Source organism: Musa acuminata, chromosome BXJ2-1 (genome assembly GCF_036884655.1).
Source record: "Musa acuminata AAA Group cultivar baxijiao chromosome BXJ2-1, Cavendish_Baxijiao_AAA, whole genome shotgun sequence".
NCBI lineage: Eukaryota > Viridiplantae > Streptophyta > Magnoliopsida > Zingiberales > Musaceae > Musa > Musa acuminata.
Window position 1 is genome coordinate 5,523,756 of NC_088338.1, and position 25,631 is coordinate 5,549,386.

Consider the following 25,631-nt stretch of genomic DNA (forward strand, 5'->3'; position numbering starts at 1 on the left):
GGATCTCATCCGATCTAATAATTCAAAATTTTATTAGATATTTAATAAGATAAAGATTCCAACGAATATATCATATCTTAATATTTACTCGTCGTAATATTTACTATATGTGTCTAACACTTTAAGCTCAATTTCGAACTAACGATAAGTCATACCAATCAGAACTTCTTCTGATTCAGTGAATTATTATTTCCATAATAATTCATTCTTCTTATGATCATTTAATCTTCACATCATAAATTTTTTTATCCTTCCTCTTTTAAGATTTTGATATGCACTTTTCAAACTTTTCTCTGACTCTTGATCTCATTCTCTAATACTGCTGAAATATCTCCTCTTAATTTGTCAGAACAGTACGGTTCAGATCAATTTTAAATATTTAGTTCAAGTCAAATCAATTTTAACTGATCAAACGAGGTCTACTCAATTTGAGTAAATTTTGATCGACTAGCTCAAGTTAGGTCAATTTTGATCAATCAACATAGGTGGAGTCAATTTTGGTCGACTCAATTTTGACCAAAGCACCCTCCATTTCTTGCAAGCAAGCAAAAAAAAAAAAAAAAAAAGGACATTCATAATCACTCTTCGACTTAGAATTGTCTAAAAGTCCTTACCACCACAAATGTACACAATATAAGTATTTATGTCAAAACACACAACACAAATATACACAAGTTGCTTTTGTGCTTATGACATTGATACTATTAAATAAATTATTGGGATGATAAGTTCACCTAATTAAATAAATTATTGAAGCACTGATACTATCAACGCATCGCTTTACACTACACAAGATGCACTTGGTTAACACAAAAAGTATATCTAAAACACCCAAGACCAAAGCCCATTTGTAGGTTTCCATTAAAGGAAATAAAAACCCTAAACCCCAACGTAACCCTAAGCATTATATTCATTGCTTAGGATAAAAATAAATAAATCACTTATTTGTGTGAAATGCACATAGGTAGAAACCAATCAAAATTGGATAAGTAGAAACCAATCGATACCTACGGAGCATGCTATATTTGACATGTGATATCGATATATCATTTAAAAGATATAATTCCTTTCTTAATCCAATGATTATATGAACGACACTATATAAAGGTATTTACGGATTTTAAAGATGCATACTAACTTAATTATCGGAGATATTTTATTAGATAAATCATTGATATAATTTTTTTAGAAAATTAGATGTAAAATAAAGGACGTAAGATTTAGATACAAAATTTCTATCGTCTAATTTCTAAAACGAGACAAGCAACATCAAAATTCTCTCTTGACAGATGAAATCTATTGAACAATTATAGACATGTCACATCGGCTACTAATTTTATTGGATATATCACATGAGCAGAGCATCTAAATAATATATTTACGCATTAAATTAATGGTTACAAAAATGATACTCTATAAAAATGATATTTTTCGATAGCAAATGATACTGTAGTGTTTACAAGAATGATTTTGCTAGACAAACCATTCGTCGTATGTTCTTTAATAGGGAGCATAGATATGAGATACAAATAAATATCTGTTGCTTTCAAATTGAAGGCAAAGAAATAGGATGTGGATGTTTTTCACATTTGAAAAAAATTTCGCTCTTAGTCTACTCTTCTAAACACTGCAGTACTGAAAACACAATCGTATCAATTTCATCAAATCGAATTACAGGTCAATTTCATCGAATCAAATTACTGACAAAATTTGCTTACAGCCATACCCCTACAAACAAAACAAAAAGATCACTCCTTAATCATCAAAATCATAAAGAAATTATATAATCATCAAAATCATAAAGAAATTATTTTATCGTGGCACCGAGATCCATTCTGTATCAGTAACAAAGTCTACAACAGGTTATTCATGCCTACACCCACAATGCAATACATTCTCAGCTTCATGAAGAAAGGTCATCAATTTCCACATCTGAAACTTTCTATTAATTTCTTCACTTATTTGTTCCATAATATAACTTCCTCTCCAATGTACATGAGGTAAAATGTGAGATACGTTACAAGATTTGGAAGAAAGCTATGAGGTACTTAAGAACTGACAAGACGCCTATTAATTGGTGCTTGTTACACAACCAAATTTGTTTGCCGACCAAAAATGTAGGGGAACAACAGGGTGCCCACAAAGCACCAGTCTTAACCAGGTACAGAACTTATCCTTGTTGTTAGGTCCAGCATTCACACAGTACAGGCTGCAGAACCTCGGATAATGATCAAAGGCTTCGAGGCATTCGACTATCTTTGGAGGAGCTCAAAAATCAATTCATGCACTCGAACTAAGAACCAGATGGAACTGTATCAAGAATCAAACAGATGATCACCACTGCCCATGGTGATTAAGTTCAAGTAGGCAGGAAGATAGAGCTTCTCTTGCGAGCCGATTATCTGACTCCACATAGAGCACATCTTCGAACAGGCTCTTTGCCTGTTGCAGAAGTTTCAGCTTCTCTCCTTTATTATTTCGTCGCAAATTAGATCGCTGCTGGAGCACTATGCCCCATCTGTACAAGGCTGCATGAAATACACTTGTCTCAAAAAAGTGATCTATTAAGTACTAAAACATTATGCAGTAGTATCTTAAAATTGGTATATTAAGAATTCAAAGGGAGATGTTACTAGATCTCCACAAAGTGGTATGAATTACAGCTAACCATAATTAGACACATGCATTATGGAATATATCATGTCATCTATGCTAATGCTCAACTGCAATTTAAAGTGATTAAAGGACTATAAAAATTATACAAAGGCAAGAAGCTTGAAACCTATTCAGCAGCTTAGTTTTATGGCCTTGTAAGGTTTTATCCTAGTCAATGAATAGAACAATCAAAGTGCCGTTTAGGATGATGAATTATCTCAAGCTCAATTCTAGAGTTGTAGTCCGGTACAAACTCTTTCATCAGCAATGTAATAAATCCAAGACTAGTGGATTATGCAATCATACCATCTGGGGCATATATATTGCTTCTAGATGTGATAGCATCAAACTTATCAATTGCAGCCATGTAGACCTTGTCAGCATCAGCAGCTGCTTCCTGTACATGGATAACAAACTTTATTATTAGAAACTACATGACACTCCAACATAATGAATTACAAGCAAACTCATGACAACCGCATAAAGCATATAACACAGCTAAACCTCACAAAATATATATATGAAAAGAAGAATCTTTTGACTTGTGAAACAAATGCTGTCTAGAAAGAAACTAATGGCAAATACAGTATGCCAGACATGGCATACTGTTGTTTCCATGCTAGAATTGTGAAACAAGTTCAACTAGCTTGTCCCTGAGGACATGGAACTAGGCCTGTTCACAGGTCTGCACTGTATCTAGCATGCTTCTGTGCCTTTCATAAAAAATTACAGCAGTTCATTAATTTCAATAAAAACAAAATAACTGAACCATAGAGAATTATATCTTCTTTTCCTAACAATCAACCATTGTAACCTTTGTCGAATTTATCAATCACATAATATAGGTCTTTGGCATCAACTACAACAAATCCACTAACACCTACATACGAGATTAAGATTCATATGTAATTTTTATTCCTTCTACTCAGGGTCAGATTAATGCTTACCGGTCCAATATCTGCAATTAACTGAGCACGATAGGATAGGGCAAGACCCCAATTATAAAGGGCTCGAACATCACTCCGATCAATTGTCAATGCCATTCTGTATTTTCTTCCAGCCTCAACAAGAAATTCTTCGCATTCTTCACAAATATCAATAAGGACAGCAGCGACATTCTCTCGGCTCATGTTGTGAATATCAAGTTTCTTTAGTCGTAAACTACATAATTTCTGCTTTAAAATGGCATCACTTTTGGATAAGAGAACTCTCAATTCTCTACTAATCTTCAACTTAAGCTCCCCATGTAGAAGATAAGTGTTCCCCAACTGACCTATTGCCAGCAAGCTCATTGGTTTCAAAGCAACCGCTGTCGAAAGTAACATTGCTGATCTGTATAGTAAGGCATCTGCAGCTGCTTCATCAGTTTGACTCTTCATATATACCCTAGCTCTTCTTTGGAGTTCCGAGGCCTCTTTGACATTTTGATTAAATTCTTCATCAGTTGAAACCATCGATGACGATGATGATGACGACATAGTTTTGCCTTCTCTTACACCATCAGTTGGATGTCCAACAGATTCATCATCAAATTTCACTTGCAAATCATTACAACTATTACCAGATTGGTCTATAAAATCACTGTCATTTTCAAGTTTATTCTTTATCTTGTTGCTATTTTGTTCAAGAGTATGCAAAGAGGATTGATCATGTACTTCAAGCATTTGTTCCAATAGTGATGATTCTGCAGATTCATTAAAAAAGTCTATGCTTTGTATTTCCTTTTGGTTGGAATTACCATCTGCAGAATTATGCATCTCATTCTGCATGATGTTTCGATATTTATGCCGGAAAACCATTTTCTGGTAACGTTCTTGCTTGGTCATGAAGTGGAAACTTGTATTTAGGTTGTTAAGTACTTCATCATGTGAGGGCACACGGTTTCCATATCTCTGATCTGCAGAGTGATTGAATTTCTTTGGGGTGATCCCTGATCTACTATTTTGGCCTGCTGTTATTTTGACCTTAAGCATCTCTGAAGCATCTCTTTCCACTCCTCCTAATGGCAGTTCAGATTTTTCAACCTTGGAACCATCTAGCTTTTTGTTAGATGATGTATTTACACCGTTCTCACTAATCTCAGGTGATGCTTTCAGGACAGATAATGCACTATCTTCCTTCATGGACTCTGCTTGCTCTCTGAACTCTACCTTATTGACTGCATCCTTCCCCTTTAATGGTTTCAATCCAGCGATGTTCTCCTGAAACAAGCTTCCAAATAACTGGACGAGATCATACACAATCATTCCCAATTCTCTTCTTTTACGGCTCAGCTTATAACTCGATTTCTTTCCCCCCTTTTCAGAGTCCATCTGTGAATCCACAATGTTACCTGAAGAGAAACTCTCTATCGTCATCTGGGCATGCCCCATTATCAATCTCATATGCTCGACAACCTCAACGAAGTTCTTAAGTTTGCTCTTCTCCAAACGATTTGACTTGACGCCTTCCTCCAATCCGCTTCTCAAACCGGACATCTTATCATCCAATTCCTTCAGAAAGTCCCGCAAATCGTTCAATTTGTCGTCAAGATCCCAAATTGAACCACTTGCAACCCCAGCCCGAGCCACTCCAGCCGAGAATCCAACAACAAAGACCACAACCGAAAGGGGCAATACAGCCATGGAAGAAACCCTTACCCTAGACACCGCCAAGGCGGAGAGGAACCCCAACAAGAAGAGGAACCCGTGCTTCCCGTCGGTGATTCCCAGAGAAGCCAAGAAGCTCCGTATCGAATCGAGCGTACCCGACCTGTAGGATTCGTCGAGGAGCTCCGCGTCGTCCCATCCGCCATAGCTGGAGGGAATCGGGGCGGGAGAAGTGGAAACCGAGCAGGCAACGAAGACGGCCTTCCGATTCCGACATCGAGCGCAAGAGGAGTGATCTCTGTGGAGCAAGGGATTGAAGCGACGGAATGGATGGAGCAACTGGGGAAACAGTGGAGGCGAGAGACGGAGGAAACGAAAGGAAAGTGGAGCAGTCTCCATAGGGAGAAGATCGCATGCGAAGGAGATGGGTTAAAATGGCAAGGGAAGTACAGCGATGTCCATCATTGCCCGTGGCGTTTCATGGATTCATCTCTTCTGCTAGGAAGCCGAAGAGAACCACGTCAGTAGAGCATACAGATTCGTAAAGCGACATGATGAGTCTTTAAGAACCACGCGTGTACCTACGGACGGCGGGATACAGCGCATAACGATTCGTAAAGGAACATGATGTGAGTCTTTAAGATCCACGCATGGACCTACGGACGGTAGGATCGACACAGACGTGTAAACTTTACATATAAACCCTTGTCATGTTTTAAATTGCTTACAAGTCTAAGAAAGGGTTGATAAATAGGAACACCCACCGGTGCTTGTGGCGTTGTTAGAAGTCATCATAGCCGTCAATCTCACAGGTTCCATGATTTCGCACCGTCCGCTTGTACGTGCGGGTGGACGAGTAGCTCCGGAGGCAGGCAAAGTCACGGAGAGGGACGGTCTGAAATGAATCAAATCGGCTCAGGCAGGAACCCGAATCTTAAAGACAAGTGACCGTCGTCGAAACCTTGTTGCGACTTTATGTCGGGTCTGGAGGCGACGGCTGGCACAGCATCTCCAAAGCTTATAGACACTGTCCGAAGCCTCCCCCGCTTCCAACATCCGTCACTCCGCATGGTTTTTGACGACGCTTTGTTTCTTCTCCGTGTGTCTTTGGCGACCGCCATCGTTGCATGGCAGTGAGCTGGCTGCAGGACCGCGAGGTGGCGGACCTCTGCATCGGCAAGCCGCCGACCAGGCCGATCCCACTCTCCGCCACCGTCGGCGACGCACTCCTCGCCCTCAGGAACGCCGGCGCAGACGACCGCCTCGCCGTCTGGGCCGCCGATCGCGCCGCTCCCGAGAGGAGGGCCTGCGTCGGGAAGGTGTGCATGGTCGATGTCATCTGTTACCTGTGCGCCGAGGAGAACCTCGACGCGCCCTGCGCCGCCCTCGGCGCGCCCGTCTCCGCCTTCCTCTTTCCCAAGGCCGCCGCCCCCCTCGTCCGCCGCGTCGAGCCCAGCTCCAGGTTCCACCCTCGCTTGGTGTTCTTTGGGCTCCGATCTTAATTACATCATCCCGTCTTGTCTGTGGAATCTTTTTTCATGGATTATTTGTATCTTTGGAGGAATATCAATTTTTAGTGTATTCTGCCGTCGATCGTGGATTTCTTCGACAATGTTGTAGAAATTTCTCCAATTTGGTTCTTTCTTGTGGCTATCCGCAGCATTTTAGAAGCTCTCGACGCGATTTTCGACGGGGTGCAGAGCCTGGTGGTGCCCATCCGCGCCGCCGCATCGCGGAGGAAGCTCGCCGGCGGGGGAGGCTCCGCCGAGTTCTGCTGGCTGACGCAGGAGGACTTCCTTCGCTTCTTCCTTAACTCCATCTTCCTCTTCTCCCCCGTCCCCGCCCTCTCCGTCTCCGACCTCGACCTCGTCCGCCCCGCTGCCCTGACCGTCCGCCACCAGGACCCCGCGCTGTGCGCTCTCCCCCTCATCCGCGCCGCCCTCACGGAGCAGACCTCCGTCGCCGTCATCTCCAACAACGGCCACCTCGTCGGTGAGATCTCCCCCTCCACCCTCGCCCACCTCGACGAGCGCGTCGCCGCCGCCCTCGCGGCGCTCTCCGCCGGCGAGCTGACGGCCTACATAGACTGCTCCGGCACCCTGCCGGAGTCCGCCACAAGGTCCATAAAAGCCCGGCTGAGGGAGAAGGGGCTGCTGGGCATGCTCGAGCTCCTCGAGGCTGACTTCTCTCCGCCATTCTCGCCCACGACGTCCTGCTCCTCTTCCTCCTCGTCCGACGATGAGTCCTCGCCATCGGCGGCACCGTCGAACCGTAGGAGACCGAGGCGGATAAGGTCGGTGGGGAGCTATTCGGCGAGGATGGGGAGGCAATCAGAGGAGGCGATCGTGTGCCATCCGTGGAGTTCGCTGGTGGCGGTGATGATACAGGCGTCGACACACCGAGTGGGCTACGTGTGGGTGGTCGACGACGACTACTTCCTCGTCGGGATGGTCACCTTATCCGACATGCTTAAGGTCTTCCGGGAGCAGCTTGCTTGAGCAGTACGTACGAATCTGCTGTACTGACGTTTTTGGTCCCTTCTAACTGCGCTGTGCGGGAGTCGGAGGTTAGCAGCACCAATGCAGCCACATGCATGCGACCATCGCCGTCTCCTTTCTTCCCTGCACTAAGACCACACAGTCTCAAAAGAAACCCTGGTCTTCTCCACGGGGAAACACGAACAAGAAGACTGCGATAAGCTCGGGCGCTCTGCGTCAGCTTTTGTCACTTGGAGCATCGTTGGTGACCACTTGGCTCCTCACAAGCTTATCGGAAGTAACTCGTTTACTACTTGTGTTGCCTCGTGTGACTTGCAACTCATGAACTTGGAGACAACTAACGTAATAGGGTTCCATTCGACTACAAAATCCATTCATGGATGCGTTACGATCGAATCGTAATAACATGGTTTTGAGAGTCGAGGGAGAAAAGGTTCTCCTGAGCACGACAATCCCCTAAGAAACTTCCACATGGCTTAATCCGTGGAGCTCTTGAAGCTCATAGTTCTGATGCAGGAGGAGGAACGGATCACGTCGACTCTATCCTTTCCTTTGGACGGATGGCTGAAATCTATAACCTCATCATAAACAATGAACTTTATCTTTTTATCCTATCCCAACTCAAATTCCAACTTGATTAATTAATTAACTAATTAATTAATTAAATCTAAAATCAAAACTAATATTGACATCTATTTTTTCTGCCTTCCCTTATTCCTTTCTTTCGACTAGATCGATCCTAACTAAATTTTCTAATGAAGAATGAGTTTAAATATATGTAATTTGATTCTTTTAATCCTGAATTATCTCTCACACATAAATATTTTTAACATTTATCTTTATTCATGTATAAGCTGATTATCTTTTCTTATTCTTAGGAGTTCGAATATATATCAAGTCAGATATCAATTTGTATCAAAAATATAGTAAGTATATGTAACCTGATTCTCTCCTCCTTTAACAATATGAAACTATCCTCTTAATACATCTTTTCTTAATCTGATACACATGAATAGCTATAGGGGAAAGAAAGAAGAAGAAGAAGATAGATAGCATTGATGATTTAAGATATGTGAGATGAGTCTGATATAATCTTTGCCTTCTATTTTCTTACCACAATCAACTAATAAGTTTTCTGTTAGATTCTTTCAGCACTTCTACGCCAAAGTAATATTTACTATTAAAATATATAAGTCCAGTAATCTACCTTAAGCATCAAAAGCAGTTGATGCTTATAATTTGTTGTCGGAATGCTCAGATGATTTATGTCTTATAATAAGACTTATTTAGATTAAATATATTTGCCCAATTTTTTTGACATCGACACATGATTTTGTTGACCTAAACCATTCTTCCATGCATAGACCAAGTTGGGTGTTCAAACATCCCAACGTATAAACCAAGGGAGAGAATTGGTTCAAAACACCATTATTGACCTATGACAAAAGTTTAAGGAATAAATAATATTATATTTTCGGATGACATATGTTAAGTGTAATCCACAACTCAACAAATTTAAATTTCTATGATTAGTTTGACCCAAACTCAAAATCAATTTAAAATTCTCACCATAGTACTTGGAACAAGATTCACAAAGTTCGAAAAGAAGATGAATAAGGGAAGATGATTGAATCACATATAACTATAAAGAAAATATTAATAGAATATTCATTGGGTAGCATATATTAGAAGAGGAGGATAATAGAATTCAACAGTGTAATATCATTTCAAAGACAATGAAAACGTTTATGCTGCCTCTCAGACGTTCTTCTAGATGGCCTCATTAACATTTGACAAAATACCATAAAAAATATATATTATTTTTTTCCTATGAGTGGTCAAATACCTGAATAAGGATTCCTAAACTAATGAATAAATAGATAAAATCTGGTCATAGGACGTGACTGTTGTTAAACCACTGTAATAATCTCACCACGAATAACGGACGGCGATCTGGTCAGTGTCCACTGGATCGGACGGCATAGAACGGATGATGGGCTTCCTTTCCCTACGTTGACTTTGACCCATTCCGAGGCGAGCATTCTACGCTTCGTAATCACTTGGCTCAACAAGAAAGAGACCGGCCGTCGTGACTGGATCGGACGGCATAGGATGGATGATGGGCTTCCCCTCGCTTTCTCTCTCTCTCTCTCTGGCAGGCCCTGCGGTCGCAGGAATCGGTCGCTTCCTGTCGGAGATGCCTGCGATCGGGAACACCAAATCATGACGTGTGCATTTGGAAACGGCCGCTCGCCTTTCTTCTACCAATCCCAACTACATAGAGAGAGAGAGAGAGAGAGAGAGAGGGGTTCGGTTTGAAGGAATTCCGTGGTTCTTACTTTGAACCAATCCCTCTTTGACGGCTTCAGTGCGTAAGAGTGAGAAGAATTGGTGGAGTGGAGGGGTTTAAAGCAAGCGTCGGTTGTCCATTCCTGCCATCGCGGCGGAGTGGATCTTTGATCTTGTAAAAGGTTCGGTCTCGGCTCTGTTGAGTGCCCTAATACTTGCTTTTCTTCCTGCTTTTTCTACTGCGATTAGGAGTGATTCATGTTGTTCTGAGGGGGAGATCTGATGAATGGTTCTGTCGGATGTTCTCTTGAAATGGATCAGATGTTCTTTGCCGGTGTTTTTTCTGGTTTGCACTTTGGATCGAGCAAGTGAACTATTTATTCTTTGGATGATGTGGTGGAAGCGTGCTTTTGTTGTGAGTTGATGTAGGGGTAGCTATTCAGTGGCACTTCAGAACTTTGAGCGGGCAACAGTAATGTTCTCCTTTGATCCAGCTAGGCCTGATCTGATCGGGTTAAGCATCGGGAAGTAGAAGCGCGTTTATTCTCTTACAGAATGCCACTAGTTGCTTTTTATTCTCTTACAGATGGTGTTCTTGTCCTGTTTGCCCTTCTTAACCAAGTAGAATATCTCGGTTGCTTTTTCTTTAATGACACAAGCTATTTTTATCTCTATTTTCAGAGGAGGATGCGAGTTTAACTATATTCGCAAAATCCAAAACATCAGGAGCCCTAAGGACTACCTACTCGAGCTGGATTTTGATCCTAGCCATTGTTAGTGTCACAATTCTAGAATGATTAATTGAAAATAGTCACTCTAATTGGGTTTTTTTTTGTAGCAATAAACACTCACTTTAATTGTTTTTCTGGGTTCAAAGTCCGCCTTCATCGATTACCCTTTGCCAAAAAAAAAAAATGATATATGCATATCACTGTAATTGTTTGACAGTTTATATATTTTTCTCCACCAACAGATACTCTATCCAGTGCTGATCTTGTGTACTTGTAATAGCTAATGCTATGATTTTGTTTCATTGGACAAAGTTGTCTGTCAAAGTATAGTCTAGACTATTTGGTTCAGAGGAAGTCTGCTGATGTCCTTTGGGCTCACTTCATGAAATGTTAAACTAGAATATTACAATATTTACATTTTATGGAAGTACCAAGTCATAAAGTACCAAGTTATAAAGTACCAAGTCATAAAGATACTGTTATAAAGTACCAAGTCATCTGCATGTCTCTGGGTTCACTCGGATCCCACATGGATGCTGTACAGATGCACTAAATTTGGATCACATTTGATAGGATGTGCCTAAACTTTACCAGTTTACAAAGTTGATGAGCTTGTTTATGCGTAACTTGTCTTCAAGGCAAAGTTTCAAATATGACTTGATATAAATTAATCATATGTATTTTCACTGATTGCTCATAATTTATGGCAGGTTGAGGTAGCATATGCAGAATTTCTAACTGTTGTGGTTCATCAGACAAGTAAAATATGCGGTGTTCCTGTTTTGGTGCTTTATTCTCTCGGAAACGACATCTTATCGATTCTGAAAAGAACCTAGAGGGTAAGAAAATTTAGAAGCTTTTAGAAGCGTCTTACAAGCACCAAAACAAACTTTCCAATACAAGCATTTTAGAAAGCTCATTATATGCTGCAAGAAGGAATGTCTTTGTTTCTATGTTGGTGCTTCTCTCTGAGGTTCATTTTAATTAATTTGCCTCATGTAATATTTTAGGTAGTGTCGCATGTGATTGGTAAGGCATAACATGACATGCAAAAGAAAACCACACAGTTGAAATATAGCCATGTACCTGCAATTTTTTAATTGTTCTGTTTGTGGACTTTGCAGCTATTTTATCCTACAATCTCTTGCAAATTCCCTGTGCATGTTTTACCATTAAGATTATTCTTGTCGCAGGATAGGTAATGTAAACTGACAGTTGTTGCTTCAAAATTCCTTTTCTCTATCCAGGGTTTTCATCAGAAAACAATCTAAGTCTTTTTTCTTACATCGAGCTAAAGTCAGCAACAGATAATTTTCATCCAAGCAACAAGATAGGTCGGGGTGGTTTTGGAACAGTGTACAAGGTACACATCAGAATCTAGTTGCTGTAGCTTATGATGTTTATTTTAAAAAAAGCACAGTTTCTGTTGCAGAAATTTGCATTTTGGGCTTTATATGATTAATTGAATGTTCCTACAAGTTATTGTCTTTTAGATTCACTACGTTATCAGGGTTCTAGTTGATTCAGGGGTTCTAGGGACAAAGAAAACATATGGCTTCAGACCTAGATGTTTCATTGCATGTCTTCCTTTTTAGTGTCATAGTACTTAATTTATCAACAACAAAGGCAGACCTTGAAGATTTTCTTGGATCCTCCTTATGATATGCCTCCATATGATTTTCCAAGTACAGAAGAAAAGCTGCCCTACCACAAGGGCTTAAAGGCATGCTCAGTGACTGTTTATTATAAAGCAATTACCATTGAAGTTCCTGGGAAATTTGTTCAATGTGTCCTGTCTTTTAAAATTTCTATATACTTTTTCTATGCAACCATGGCATCTTCTGTTTAGATTTAGGACCATAGGTTTAAGAAAGCACAGAAAGCAGTATTTGGAGGGATTTTGGCCTCTGATTCCCTCTTTCTGGCATGAAATTGAGGGAAGATAACATCTTAACTGTCTTAGAATGATGATTCTCGGAGAAAACAATATTCATGACCTAGACCTTGTCTTTTCTCTTGGGAGAAGCTACAGTTTGCACTTGTGCTTTACCTTGCTTTTGCATCAAAGGGTTGCATCGAACAGGAATTATTTCCTTTTCCATTGTTTGGAGAAGTTTTTTGCTGATAATTTATATATTAGGTTAGGTTGAAGTAGGGTCAAATTTAGTTTCAGTTCAAAAGTCAACTGTTGCATTGGCTGTCATATTACTTGATTAAGAAGTCATTTCAGATACAAAATAAATATCCAGGGTTTTAATTCTTGTCTTTGTTAGCCTAGTAGAGTTCCGAACAAGGCCAAAGAAGGTGGTGCTTCTTCTTCCTGTCCTTCTCTTCCTTTTTTTCTTTGCTGTTAAATTCTACACCGTCTCTTTACGTGACAACAGTTATTAGAAATTCAATACTGTTGTAAACATAAAACTTATCAGGTCTATGAGATGGGAAACATGATTGCAACTGATAGAAATATTTTAAACAGATTTGATGAATCCTCAAGAACACAAAGAATTTTCATTATGGACACAAAAATCTGGTTGTACATTTACACCTCTGACACCGTAAAATCAACTAATAATGACCTCATTGTTTAAGTTTCCTTCATCAACAATTCTATGATGAAAAGCTCATGTGATTTTCCCTATGAGTAGAACATTTCTTACTTTTCTTTAATTCAACCTTTATAATTTGTGCTTAGATACAGATATATTTATCATTTATGTGATGCTTCTTGTTTGTTGACTCCTTTCACTCGTGTATCAGGGAATTCTCAGGAATGGAATAATTGTTGCAGTCAAGGTACTTTCTGCAGACTCACGGCAAGGGGTTAGGGAATTTTTGACTGAGATTGATATTATAACAAACATCAAACATTCAAACCTTGTTGAGCTGATTGGTTGCTGTGTCGAAGGCAGTAATCGCATTTTGGTTTATGAGTACTTGGAAAACGGAAGTCTTGATCGTGCATTACTAGGTAACTGTCATATCTTTGCAGGATTTATGATAAAATCAGCACAAGCAACTACTACTGTTAAATTCTTTCGCCTTTCAGGTTCAAACAGTGATGCAGGTAGGCTGAACTGGTACATCAGATCTGCAATTTGTATGAGCATAGCCAGGGGTCTCATGTATCTTCACGAGGAGCTTCAACCACCAGTTGTGCACAGAGACATAAAAGCTAGCAATATTCTCCTTGACAGGAATTTTCTCCCTAAAATTGGAGACTTTGGTGTGGCTAAGCTTTTTCCTGATGATATTACTCACATCAGCACACGTGTAGCTGGAACAACGTACGATTTGCTCAATTTTGTTGAACTTACCTAGACTACATTTTCTTAATTGAGTTCTAGTTGTTAGAATGTTTCCAATGACATATTCTTTAATACATGTTAACACCCTGTATCTTTTACAGAAGAACATACAAAAGGTCACTTGTTTAGTTATGTTGGTTGTTTAAAAATGAACACAAAACTGAAACAAGGAAAATTTGACTACAATTTTTTAGCCATCAAACACTCCATCCTATCAGATGAGAGTCTACTGTTGTAGTAAACTAGCACCGGATATGTGCAAATGCATGGTATACATTGGCACAAGAATAATGTAGGCTCTTAGTACAGTTTTGGGGAAAAAATATTATGCACGAGAAATAGGAAAGAAGTATAACTTTGATGTTAGGTCTAATGTTTAAAGGAAAGTACCTCATAAGTATAATTTTCCTTTAAAACTGTTCTATGCATTCACAAAAGCTAAGTCAAAAACTTCTGAGAAAGGAAATGTAGTTGTTAAGTCTTTTTCAAACTAGAAATTTATTTTTCTCTTGCTTTGTCAGAAGCAACTCATGAATGGCAGAATGAACTTCAAAGTTAAAACTAAGTGGAAAAGAAGCACATGAGACAAACAATTTCCTTGTTGCAGCACATAATGGTAATATTTTCAGCGATCTTCTCTGAAATTTGATTGGGAAACATCAGGCAACAATGAATGTGAATATGAACTTAGAAAAATCTGCTTATCAAGATCACTTCTGAACATCTAAATCATCCTTAATCTTATTCTCATTTCATATGGTACTGCTTGTATGTGTAAATATGTATATTTAATTTCAGTGTATATGCTCTTCAATAGATTCATCTAATTTTCTTTTGGTACTTATTGATGGCAATATTTGATGCAGGGGTTATTTGGCACCTGAGTACGCTTTGAAAGGCCAGCTAACTAAGAAAGCAGACATATATAGTTTCGGAGTCCTTGTTCTTGAAATAATCAGTGGCAGAAGTAATTCCAAATCATGGTCAGAAAGGGGGATACCACTCTTGGAATGGGTAAGGATTCATTTCTACTTGGTTTTTTATGATATTGAGATTTAATTATATTTCATATGATCTTTTTAACTTTTGCACTGCATTATGTTATTCTTTGTGGTATAATTTATCTTGCATTAATACTGAATGAATTATTACGAATTTTTAATACAATCTTCTAGTTTGAGATAATCCGTTAGATTTTCACACTGAGTGAGAATATAGAATATGTTGTCAAATTTAAATATTTATTTATTTCCTAGCGTATGTTCATTGATTCTCCTAAAACCCTACATTGGCACAAACCTCATTTACTAACCATCCTTTAGCCATGCATATGCATATGCATATAAATCTAACTACTTGCTCAATTTCCTTTACTTTTTGTGTGTCCCCCTGTCATTGGGCTTTTATAGATTGTTCATCAACTTTTTCGAGTTAAAATATTATGATATTGGAAACAAACTCATAATCACAATCACTTAAAAGAGCAGAGAAATTCTGATACATGTATTAAACAGATACTAACTTAATGGCCATATTATATTGAAACTAAAACAAGTTAAGGAGCTGGCTATATTATACCGATTAAATGGATATCACATGTATTGGTTTTATCACTGAAAATAATTAAGTCAGCAACTCAAACCTAGAAATCTCAGAAGCATATATGAGAAGAAATGGGTATAATAATAGAAAAGGACAATGTGTTCTACTTATGAAAATTAAGCAAGTGGCAACTTTCTGTACATTAATATATAGAGTTAAGACTTTAAAACATGTCCAAATTTTTAGTAATTCTGACACAACTGGACTCAGACCTATCTTGGTAGGAAGATATCAGATAGTAAACTTGTACGAACATGAGTACATGTCAGTTACATATTATTTGAACTTTTAACTATAGCCAACTCCATTTAGAAAAGGAAAATGGATCTAGACAAACATTTTGCAGCCTGCTTGGATCCTCCACATTGTTATGTTATTACCATGAGCATGTTCCCCCTTACCACTTATTGCTACGTTTGGACAAATTCAACAGATAAATTTTGAAAGCAAAAGAAAACTGCAAGTTCTGCTATATAATAAGCAAACACAGGCATCAACACATACCCGAAAATTTTGCACGCACACTGCTGCATTTTCAGAAGTAGAAATTCTTCCTTTTCTTGATATTGTCCTGACATTTACGTTGCAGATGTCCAAAGCTGACTTTAGATGCATAATGAATGTTGAGCAAGAAAAACAAAAGAAATATGACATTTTTGTTATTGCACTTGTTTTCCTTCAACGTCCTTCTTGTTCTAATACTTGGTGGTTGGTTTCTCTGAGGCCTTCGTCAATACATATGCACAATGTGCTGTCGGTTCCCTTTCTCTTTTATGTTTCAGGACTAATTGTCTTCTTGATTACATGCTTTCCTTTCAAATGCTGAAGTTAATTTTTCATATCAATTCTGCTGATGTCAAATAAACTTGCATATGGATTCGCAGACATGGACGCTTCTTGAGGAAGAAAGGCTAACTGAGCTGGTAGATGCAGCCCTGAAGGATTATCCAGAAGACCAAGTGATAAGATACATTAAAGTGGCCCTTTTCTGCACACAAGCAGCAGCAGGACGGAGGCCATCCATGTCCCAAGTTGTGGAGATGCTGTCCAGGCCGGTGCTAATTAATAACCAGGAAATTACGCGGCCTGGCTACATGGAAGACTCCGGAAAAAGTAGCAGAGGTACGAGAGCAACGAATTCCACTTTCTCCCGGTCAAAGGATTCAACAAGCGGCGACACGACCACCCCATTCTCCCTGACTCATGATACCTTCACGGAAATGTCTCCAAGATGACTGTTTTTTGCACATAACAAGTTATATATATAAGGCTAACATGCCATCACTGACCGCCACGCAAAAGATAAAAGTGAATTATAACAGAAGCTGACCCTGTCACTTGGATCAAAAATGAAACCACAGAAGATTAAAAGAAAAGGATGGAAATGACTCTGAAATGGCCTCCTCGTGGTTATCATAGTATCATGGATGGTTCCCAGAATAAGTCAACATGGCACACATCTAAGATGAAGCAGCTTAAGTTGAGGGCTTGCTGTTTGTTGTGGTTTCTGTAGTTGCTGCTTCCTGTTTGGTACCGGTGGCAGCAGCTCCATCTTTAGCTGGGGCAGGTGGTGGAGGGGGCTTCAGATGTGTCGGTGTATTATGCTTAAGCTTTGCCAATATCTGACGCATTCTTGACAGGTCAGTCGGCTTGCCAGGCTTTGGTCCTTGTACAACAAGGATTAATGGCTTCTTCTCTTCTTTCTTTCCCCTCTTCTTAATGCTCGGTATCTCACGTGGTATCAGCTCTGAGATTGCTTTCCAGTAATTCTGGTCTGCGTTGGCATAGAACTTCTCCTGATCCGCCACGAATAGCTGGGTGACAAATAAGCAACAAGTTGGTCCCTGTACAACGGCTGGGTTTACAAACGAATAGAGCAAGCAATATTACCTTCTCCCTTTCTCTATTTTGGATCTTGTTTGTCTCACGGTTCAATTTCCTTTTCTCGTTAAATGCTAGCTTGTATTCCTCAGCTTCCGCTGTAATTTGATTCCGATGCTCCTTTTCCTTCCTTTCTTTCTCCTCAAGAAGGATAGCGTTTTGACTGCATGTGTGGCTCAAGTCAAGCCAATATATTTTCTTTCAACAAACTATAAAGATAATAGTATGCCACAGCAGTAACTAAAATGTGCATAAGTCTCTTAAACCTTTTAACTCGGCACTGCACTGATGTGTTCAGATCTGAAAGGTAGGATCCCTTGTGAATCAAGTTTCAACAACACAAATGACTTTGGCAAACAAAATGTTTACTTCCTTTATCTGAAACTCAAAACATCTCTGGATGCAAAACTCAATAGATAATTACCAACTTCTCCATCTAATTGAAAAGACTATCTTCCCCTTAGTGAGATCAAGAGGCTAAGCGCCCGCCTTAGCACCCAAGCATGGCACGAGAAGGCTCAAGCACCTCGATTTGGGGTTCGGGCAGGCACCTTTAATTGAGTGTCACTTAGGCGTGCACTTGGGCACCTAGCCCAAATTGATCTAAAGTAGCTTGAGTTGAACTCAAACTTGGTTCAACCACGCCATTAAACACCACCCCCTCGGTGTACTTCCCTCTCCTTAACCTAATCCAATGCTTACTTAGTGCGTGTGCAAGGCGACTGGATCTCAAATTCTCAACATGTAGAAGCCAGCGGCTGTCATTCGTGCATAAGGCAAGCGACCCTCTGGCGATGCCTCCCCTCTCAGAAATGGAGGTACCTTCCTCTCTTTCCTCTTTCTCTCCATCCTTTTCCCCCTCCTAGTTGTGCTAGCATTCGCACTCTTCACCGTGTTGTCCCCCCTCCACTCTCGTGACAGAACCTTTCTCTCCCGATGGCTCTTCACGATTGATGGTACAACCACCTTCCTCCCACTGATCATAGTTTCATAGATTTGGACTATGCAATCTAGGAGTTTGATATTGCTCGCCTTTAGAATCCTTGGACTACATCACATCCATAGGCCCTGAACCAAACCATGACATATTGTATCATAACAGCCTTGGATCCTTTCATCAGAAAGACCAGTTCATAAAATCAAATCTAAACCTATCTATTATAATTCAAGCTAGATTTGAATCAGAATATAGTTGCAACTCTATTTACACTTTAGAAGCATGAAGAACTGCAATTGTTCCTCTAAACAGTATCCAATTTACACTGCACAAACATTTCTATGGAAAAAACCTGTATATTCTATTCTAGTATTGCTCGTTTCAGCTTGAAAAGGTTACCATCAAGTAGTACTGCTAATCTGCTACCGATTCTATCACACCCTAATCCGTGACACGCAAAGACCAAAGAATCAAAATAAAGCCTAATTGAAAGCGCCAATTTCCCTGAACAATCATAAACATCAGCTTCGATTCGTTGCAGCAAAGATCAACTTCGAAATGCTAGCAACTAAACCTAATACCGGACCATAAAGATCACCAAGAGGAGCATCTCCCAACTCTAAAGTACACCCAACAAAACCAAGAAAAACACACAAGAAATTGTAGCATCGAACAAGAGGGTCAAGCAAAGGAGGACTCACCGGCGCCATTCCCGCAGAATAAATCCTTCCTCCAGCTGCATCTCGCTCGGTGGCGGCAGGATCGGCCCGTCCGAAGCGAACGCCCCGTCATGATCCACCTCCCCGTAGGCCATCCCGTTAGGTTCGGGCACCGAGGAGAAGTCGGAAGGGTGCGGGTCCGCGAGGAACCCGTAACCCTCGGGTAACGGGGAGGAGCTGCCGCCGTCGCCAGAGACGTGGAGGACGGGTACATCGTGGAACCCCCCGTATCCACCTGATGGATCGTCGGCGACCGGGTCCTCGGCGTCGACGTCGTCGGGAGCGGCGGCGGGCGAGAAGGAGGAGGAGACGGCGTCAAAGCGCTGGGAGGGGAGGCGGGGGTCGTAGCCGACGTAGCCGTCGTCGTCGTCGTCGAAGGGGCCGACGGAAGCCCTGACCGCCACCTCTTCGTCGTCGAGGTCGAAGACATCGTCGAAAGAAGACGACATCGCTTCTCTTTCCCTCCGTCTGAAACCCTCGACACCTTTTGGCGTCGGGTGAAGCAGAACGCCGCGGAGCAATATAAAGCAGCAGCGAAGGGATAAGAAAGAGGCGGTTCGAATGATCGCGTTTATTTTCTTTTGTTACCCCTTTTACCTTTTTATCCTAAACAAGTTTCAAAATATCGTAATTGCCCTTTCAAATTTAAAATTAATTTTAAATCTAGAAATAAATAAAAATTAAAAAAAATATCTTTTATTATTCTTATAATCATAATAATATTTAGCTAATAACAGTTAATGAATTCATTATAATAATCAAGATTTTGAATATTATATTATACTAATATATAAATAGTATGTTACGTACTAAACTATATCGAATTACGAATTGTATCGAACATATCGACGTATAATACATAAAAGTATACTAATATATCATCCTACCGGTTCTTTATTGGATTGGTACATACCACTCGTATCAGACAGTATGATATAATATTATAAATTATGATAATAATATACATAGACCTAACGATGAACGATAAATCTTTACAAACAAAGATCGTGAAGGTGGGTTATGTTATATTTTGGTGCGATGGATCAAGTATAATAGAAGATGAGATAATCTCGATAGACAAGTTTTTTAGCTATCTGTCTTAAAAGGAGTAGATTGATTTGAAGATAAATATATCCTCTACGTTTTGCTTTGTGATATTTTACCTAAGAACATTGACCCATCGTGGATCATACTGAATCACATTCCCTAACATCCGTGCTTTTTGACCCAACTGAACTATCACATAATTTACTATACTACATTGAATATAAGTAAGCAACCAATTGGGTTGCATAGGCTTGTAATAGATCGTCTTTCTTTTCGCGGGAGGATACTTTCCCTCCTAAATTATCTTATGTTGTCGACGATGACGTCTAAGGGAAAGGAAAGGAAAAGTGAAGAAATGAGACATAGATTTGCTTTTTGAAAATAAAAATTATATCTATAATCCAATTTGTATATAATGTATAATTGGAATTGGTGTGTGTAGCTTTATATTGGCATTTGCATATCACTCCTTCAATTTAATGAACCATAATTTGGATTTTTATTTTTTGATGAAATAATAGATGCATAAATAAATTTATATTTTATGTATAATAAATAAACCTGCATAGTCTAGACTCATCTAGTAGATTGTGATATCTGAATATAGATTTAGTGTTAGTCTCACACATCTTAATTTTGCAAATTTACACTAGAGGTTAGTAGTGTTAAATTTAATTATTAATATTAAGCATCGAAATTGACTTGACTCAGACCAAAGGTATCGATTAGTAAAAATTTTGATAGTTTATCGTAAGATCCTAAACTTGAATTCTGTCTTTGTAATTTATCTTTTTCATATATTGTCATGCTTTGAAATCATAATTATTTGTTTCTAGTCTAGAGACCTTCTTGATTTAGTAGCAAACATTGCTGGCTTACTTTTATTTTCTAGTCAACTGTACCTGTCAAAATATAATTGATCAAAATTATTTACCATATCAGAAGGAAAGCAGTATAACATTTATAATGATAGCAAGATCATATAGTTTCCTGGGTAGGTAGGTATCCCAAGCCAGAGACAAAAGGAATGCCACATATTGTAGTGACATGACATAGATACATACATGGGAGATTTTTAATTCCTGCAAGGATATGCCAAGCTTGAACATTCCAAATAATAGTACTGTAAAGAGGACAAAAAAAATCACATAATGGGTCATTAGATCTTCTGACAAAACAACATACTTGATTCTACAGTAGCCTCTTTATTAGATATGAAACAATATGATGCCTGAATCAGTGTGCAGGTTTTATATATATATATAAGAAAAGAATTAAAACTGTCAGATACGTTTCTGGAATCATACATGTGTTGACCAGCTTCTGTGCTTTTGTGAACTCAAAAGAAAACTGTGCAAGTGGAGATCATATATTGCTTCCTATGAAATTTAATCCAACATTCTCTGAGTTCATACCAAAACCAACCCATTTCAATCACATAATTAATCCAAGTTTGCTACTTCCCTCCAATTAAACATGTGTTGGTGCTTTCAAATCCCCATCAAGAAAATAATCCCAAAGGCTCAAACCATGATGCATTGTTTACATTTAGCAAGCCAAGAATTAGGACTTTGACCACCAAAAATAATCTCGAGGAAAATGAATATCATATCACAATATCTTTACTACTTTTCTAGGTCACACAAATCTTGATGAGTTTGGCAGTATAGATGAGAGATATTAGCAGTGTCAGTTTTTCTTCTGAGAAAGAGTTACACACTGTTACAACATTCTCCCTGCCTTTGGAGCATGACAGTCCCATTTTGATCAATCCTTCGGATTGCAAAGCCTGCTGGATATCTTGCAGTGACCAGAAAGTTGGAAGATATATAATGATAAGAAAAATGACTAAGATCACAAAGAATCATTGAACCAGTTAAAACTTTTTTTGCAATAATGATGATGACATCGAGTGAGATACTGCTGCAGTGATGCTGGTCAGATCATTCCTTTTGCACCAGAACTTCCATGTCACCAAGTTCCACCTCAATTCTTTGCCATTCCCTTCCGCTATCAAATAACAACTCGATCTGCTCTAGAGATTTGCCTTTGGTTTCAGGAACATACATATACATAAAAACCACCGAGATTGCTGAAATTGCTGAAAAAATGAAGAAGGTTCCAGCCACAGAAAGGGCACGACACATCGAAAGGAAGGACATTGCAACCACACCACTGCTCACTCTATTCCCTACAGTTCCTAATGCAGCTGCCTGAGCACGCAGCCTTAAAGGGAAGATTTCAGAGCTCATTACCCAACAAATGGGACCTAATCCCACTGAAAAGAATGCCACATTTCCGCATACAGCCAATATTGCGACCAAAATTCCTACTCTAGGCGAAACCAGTTCGTGTCCAAGCAATGAAAGAGCTAGACCCAAACAAAACAGGGAAACGGTCATACCAACAGTGCTAACATATAGCAAAGGCTTTCTACCAACTCTGTCAATTAGGAGGATCGCAACCAAGATGAATGTAGTTTTAGTAAAACCAACAGCAACAGTCGCAGCAAGAAGTTTGCTGTCAGAACTGATTCCTGCATCCCTAAATATGGTTGGGCTGTAATACACAGTTGCGTCAATACCACTGATTTGCTGGAAGCACTGTATGCCAAACCCGGTGATCAGCATCCTACGAAGTGCAGGGGAGGGCCTCAGGAGCTCCAGCCACACAGCTTTTTCCTCACACTTCTCTCCCTTCACACCACCAGCAGCTTCCTCTATTTCAGCTAATTTGCACTGAACTTCTTCCTCGCTCTCGCTGATCCTCATTAGCACTGATCTTGCTTCTTCTACCTTTTTTTGCATGACCAACCATCTAGGAGATTCGGGGATTACAAACAATGCGAATCCAATGAAAACGGATGGGACAATTCCGATACCAAGCATTATCCTCCAGCTTATATGTTCTGAAAGACCAGAGAAGGCATAGTTTGAAATGTAACCAAGAAGGATTCCAAGATTTATAAAAATCTCTGGGAAAGAGGTGAATGATCCTCGAGAGACAGTAGGAGATATCTCTGCAATATAAACCGGTGCAACCATGACCCCACATCCTATTCCGACTCCAGCCAGAAGCCTGCCTATAATCAGCACTCGGAAAGATGGCGCAAAAGCCATTATAGCAGCACCAGTTTGAAAAATAATTGCAGCTAAACAAATGGTCCATTTCCGGCCAATAGCATCCGAGGTTCTTCCAGCTGCTAAACTACCTACAAGGGAAATAATGCTCAAACACCCAACTAGAACTTCTTGCTGAACTTCTGTTATGTGCAAATCCTTTTGGATGAAAAGAATGCATCCACTCATAACACCCACATCTGCAGAAGAAGGCCATGACTGGAAGAGGTAAGTTTGGTGCATTGTATATGTCTAGAATAATCAAACATAAGCATGTCTACTGCATTCCCTTCCAAGATATCAAAAGATTACAGTTACGATTTCAGCTATCACCAGAACTTTAAAACATTTATGATATAACTTTACTATTAAATCAGCTGTTCTCTATACAATGAGTCGACAATTAAACTGCAATGCAGTCCAGCAGTGAATGGCAACTTTTGTGCTCAGTAAGAAAAAAAAAATTATCAAGTTTCTGACAAAGTTGGCAATATTAACTAACATTTTTTGGTATTAGGGAGAAAGAGATGGTGCAACTTGATCAGAATTAAACAAGTTAAACATAATTGTATAAAAAATATACTAGCCAAAGGTATTGAATAAGCATCAAAAGATATAAACCATCATAGACTAGTCAAGCATGAGCCTAAGGAAATATATAACAGTTTCTTTTACTGAAAGAGAGCAAAAACCATTTAAACATGGTAAAAGATGAACCAAATCACAAGGTCACCTTGCCAGTATGAGATCTGGTGAGGGTCAACAGTAGCCCTACCCCTGCAAGCAGTGAGGCTGTTTTCACTAGCAATCTTATTATGATTTCAAATCTCATCCTTTATCATTTGAGCTTGGTATTTCCTAGTGTTCTGTAAGAATGGTTAATTTTTTAAATTGAACATTGCATCACCAAGACCTTGTATTGCTCTTCATGAGTTGTGGAAGAGCACCTTTGGCCACAGAATCAAATGAAAAACAACCAAATCAATCAAGGACATTTCAGCTGTGAAGATGAGAAATAAAGAGATTTTGGCTGGCATAACAGAACCAATTGGTGCCGCTCATGCCGGAATCTGACAATTACAAAGCTATTATATGATCAAAAACACTCAATTTGAAGAAAACCAGCTGCTAATTCTACTTGTCAGTTAGTGTTTCCCTTAATATACACGATCATCTAAAGAACAGATCTCAGAGACCCACATCTAGATCTCCGCTCGTCATTCCAAAAGCATCGAAAGCCAAAAAAAAAAAAAAAAAACTTTAACAGATTGGGATGGTTAAAAAAAAAGAGGTTTTCCTCACCGTAACCGAGAAGAACAGAATTCAGAGAAGCAAAAACAGCACAGACGAAGACATATCTCTTGCTTTCGCTTCCCCGTGTCGGCCGATCGTTGGCGAGTTCGGCCTCGATCCTTTCGTACTTCCGTTTGCTTCCGATTCCAGGCAGGATGGAGCTCCCGTTCCCGGTCCCGGATTCGTTGCTGAACGCCGCGTCATCGCCCGACGCCATCATCCCAACCCCTTCTCTCTCTCTCTCTATGAATTAGGATCGAGAAATAGAGAGGGGCTTTCCGGGATCTGAGGAGGGTTTTAGCTTCGATCCGAGGGGAAGAACCTTGCAGTGCGACTTCGACTTCGACTTCGCACCCACAGGAGAGGACGACCTGCGCCGACTGCGACGAGGAAGCTTTGACTTCACACTCTTGTTTTACTACGACCTTTTCGTGAATCTATTTTCCGTTATTGGCGCTCACTTCTCTACCCTTATAGCTATTGGGCAATAAGTACGGGACCCGCATGCGGTTGTCCGTTCCTCTACTGCCGGCTCCGTAGGTGCTTCTCTTCCAAGAATCTTTGTATTAAAGTGCAGATCTTTGGGGCGCCCGTACAGAACCCAAGAACGTACCCGTCGGTGTGAAACGCAGGATGAACATGGTTGCGAGATTGACGGTGTGGATTATGTGGTTGGCTTCTGTATGCTTCTCTTTCTCGGTGGTACTATACGCGAATAATTAAATATAATTTATAAAAATATTTTTTAAAATATAAGAGGAAAATTAATTATGATTAGATTATATGATTGGCTTCTCTGTGTCTCTTTGTTGATGATATAACTTATAAAATAAGAAAAAAAAGGGTTAACATGCTGTTGGATAAGGTAAATTAATTATGATTAGATTTGAGACTAATACAAAAATTGCCTTCTTTATTGAGTTCTCACATTGTCTAAAAGAATTTTGAAGGTTGAATATAAACAGAT

At 39.7% G+C, this 25,631-nt stretch overlaps 5 protein-coding genes across 6 annotated transcripts; 2 read left to right on the forward strand and 3 right to left on the reverse strand.

Annotated features, from left to right (window-relative positions):
* Positions 1-1,919: 1,919 nt before the first annotated feature.
* Positions 1,920-5,758, reverse strand: LOC135598591 (uncharacterized). The gene is made up of 3 exons (XM_065092644.1): positions 3,603-5,758; positions 2,962-3,052; positions 1,920-2,528 (listed from the first exon to the last, which is right to left on the reverse strand). Exons 1-3 carry the CDS (start codon positions 5,640-5,642, stop codon positions 2,335-2,337), a joined length of 2,325 nt encoding a protein of 774 aa, XP_064948716.1. The 5' UTR covers positions 5,643-5,758; the 3' UTR covers positions 1,920-2,334.
* Positions 5,759-6,370: 612 nt separating this feature from the next.
* Positions 6,371-7,741, forward strand: LOC103989111 (CBS domain-containing protein CBSX5-like). The gene is made up of 2 exons (XM_009407877.2): positions 6,371-6,705; positions 6,904-7,741. The coding sequence occupies exons 1-2, from the start codon at positions 6,371-6,373 to the stop codon at positions 7,739-7,741; spliced, it is 1,173 nt and encodes a 390-aa protein (XP_009406152.2).
* A 2,267-nt stretch (positions 7,742-10,008) lies between these two features.
* On the forward strand, positions 10,009-17,044 carry LOC135598592 (putative serine/threonine-protein kinase). 2 transcript variants are annotated; one of them, XM_065092646.1, is made up of 7 exons: positions 10,012-10,212; positions 11,472-11,600; positions 12,009-12,124; positions 13,519-13,729; positions 13,808-14,045; positions 14,933-15,080; positions 16,553-17,044. In XM_065092646.1, exons 2-7 carry the CDS (start codon positions 11,528-11,530, stop codon positions 16,901-16,903), a joined length of 1,137 nt encoding a protein of 378 aa, XP_064948718.1. In that variant the 5' UTR covers positions 10,012-10,212; positions 11,472-11,527; the 3' UTR covers positions 16,904-17,044. The 2 variants fall into 2 exon arrangements, with proteins under 2 accessions (XP_064948717.1, XP_064948718.1); XM_065092645.1 differs by having other exon boundaries at positions 10,009-10,212; positions 13,519-14,045.
* LOC135598593 (clathrin light chain 2-like) lies at positions 16,880-19,736 on the reverse strand. Its single transcript, XM_065092647.1, has 3 exons — positions 19,188-19,736; positions 17,559-17,712; positions 16,880-17,482 (listed from the first exon to the last, which is right to left on the reverse strand). The coding sequence occupies exons 1-3, from the start codon at positions 19,652-19,654 to the stop codon at positions 17,144-17,146; spliced, it is 960 nt and encodes a 319-aa protein (XP_064948719.1). The 5' UTR covers positions 19,655-19,736; the 3' UTR covers positions 16,880-17,143.
* Positions 19,737-21,842: 2,106 nt separating this feature from the next.
* LOC103983013 (probable polyol transporter 4) lies at positions 21,843-25,063 on the reverse strand. Its single transcript, XM_009400141.3, has 2 exons — positions 24,674-25,063; positions 21,843-23,571 (listed from the first exon to the last, which is right to left on the reverse strand). The coding sequence occupies exons 1-2, from the start codon at positions 24,882-24,884 to the stop codon at positions 22,196-22,198; spliced, it is 1,587 nt and encodes a 528-aa protein (XP_009398416.2). The 5' UTR covers positions 24,885-25,063; the 3' UTR covers positions 21,843-22,195.
* Positions 25,064-25,631: the final 568 nt, after the last annotated feature.

What these genes read in the sequence shown, in the direction of transcription:
- LOC135598591 (XM_065092644.1), bottom strand. Translation starts at nt 5,642, where the DNA reads ATGGAGACTGCTCCACTTTCCTTTCGTTTCCTCCGTCTCTCGCCTCCA. An exon ending in TAATTGCAGATATTGGACCG is followed by an intron (nt 3,053 to 3,602) that starts GTAAGCATTAAT and finishes ATCCATGTACAG; the next exon opens with GAAGCAGCTGCTGATGCTGA. An exon ending in CAATATATATGCCCCAGATG is followed by an intron (nt 2,529 to 2,961) that starts GTATGATTGCAT and finishes TATTTCATGCAG; the next exon opens with CCTTGTACAGATGGGGCATA.
- LOC103983013 (XM_009400141.3), bottom strand. Translation starts at nt 24,884, where the DNA reads ATGATGGCGTCGGGCGATGACGCGGCGTTCAGCAACGAATCCGGGACC. An exon ending in TTCTGTTCTTCTCGGTTACG is followed by an intron (nt 23,572 to 24,673) that starts GTGAGGAAAACC and finishes CTTCTTCTGCAG; the next exon opens with ATGTGGGTGTTATGAGTGGA.
- LOC135598592 (XM_065092645.1), top strand. Translation starts at nt 11,528, where the DNA reads ATGCGGTGTTCCTGTTTTGGTGCTTTATTCTCTCGGAAACGACATCTT. An exon ending in TTCTGAAAAGAACCTAGAGG is followed by an intron (nt 11,601 to 12,008) that starts GTAAGAAAATTT and finishes TTCTCTATCCAG; the next exon opens with GGTTTTCATCAGAAAACAAT. An exon ending in GGATACCACTCTTGGAATGG is followed by an intron (nt 15,081 to 16,552) that starts GTAAGGATTCAT and finishes ATGGATTCGCAG; the next exon opens with ACATGGACGCTTCTTGAGGA.
- LOC135598593 (XM_065092647.1), bottom strand. Translation starts at nt 19,654, where the DNA reads ATGTCGTCTTCTTTCGACGATGTCTTCGACCTCGACGACGAAGAGGTG. An exon ending in ATTCTGCGGGAATGGCGCCG is followed by an intron (nt 17,713 to 19,187) that starts GTGAGTCCTCCT and finishes CCACACATGCAG; the next exon opens with TCAAAACGCTATCCTTCTTG. An exon ending in AAAATAGAGAAAGGGAGAAG is followed by an intron (nt 17,483 to 17,558) that starts GTAATATTGCTT and finishes TTTGTCACCCAG; the next exon opens with CTATTCGTGGCGGATCAGGA.
- LOC103989111 (XM_009407877.2), top strand. Translation starts at nt 6,371, where the DNA reads ATGGCAGTGAGCTGGCTGCAGGACCGCGAGGTGGCGGACCTCTGCATC. An exon ending in CGCGTCGAGCCCAGCTCCAG is followed by an intron (nt 6,706 to 6,903) that starts GTTCCACCCTCG and finishes GGCTATCCGCAG; the next exon opens with CATTTTAGAAGCTCTCGACG.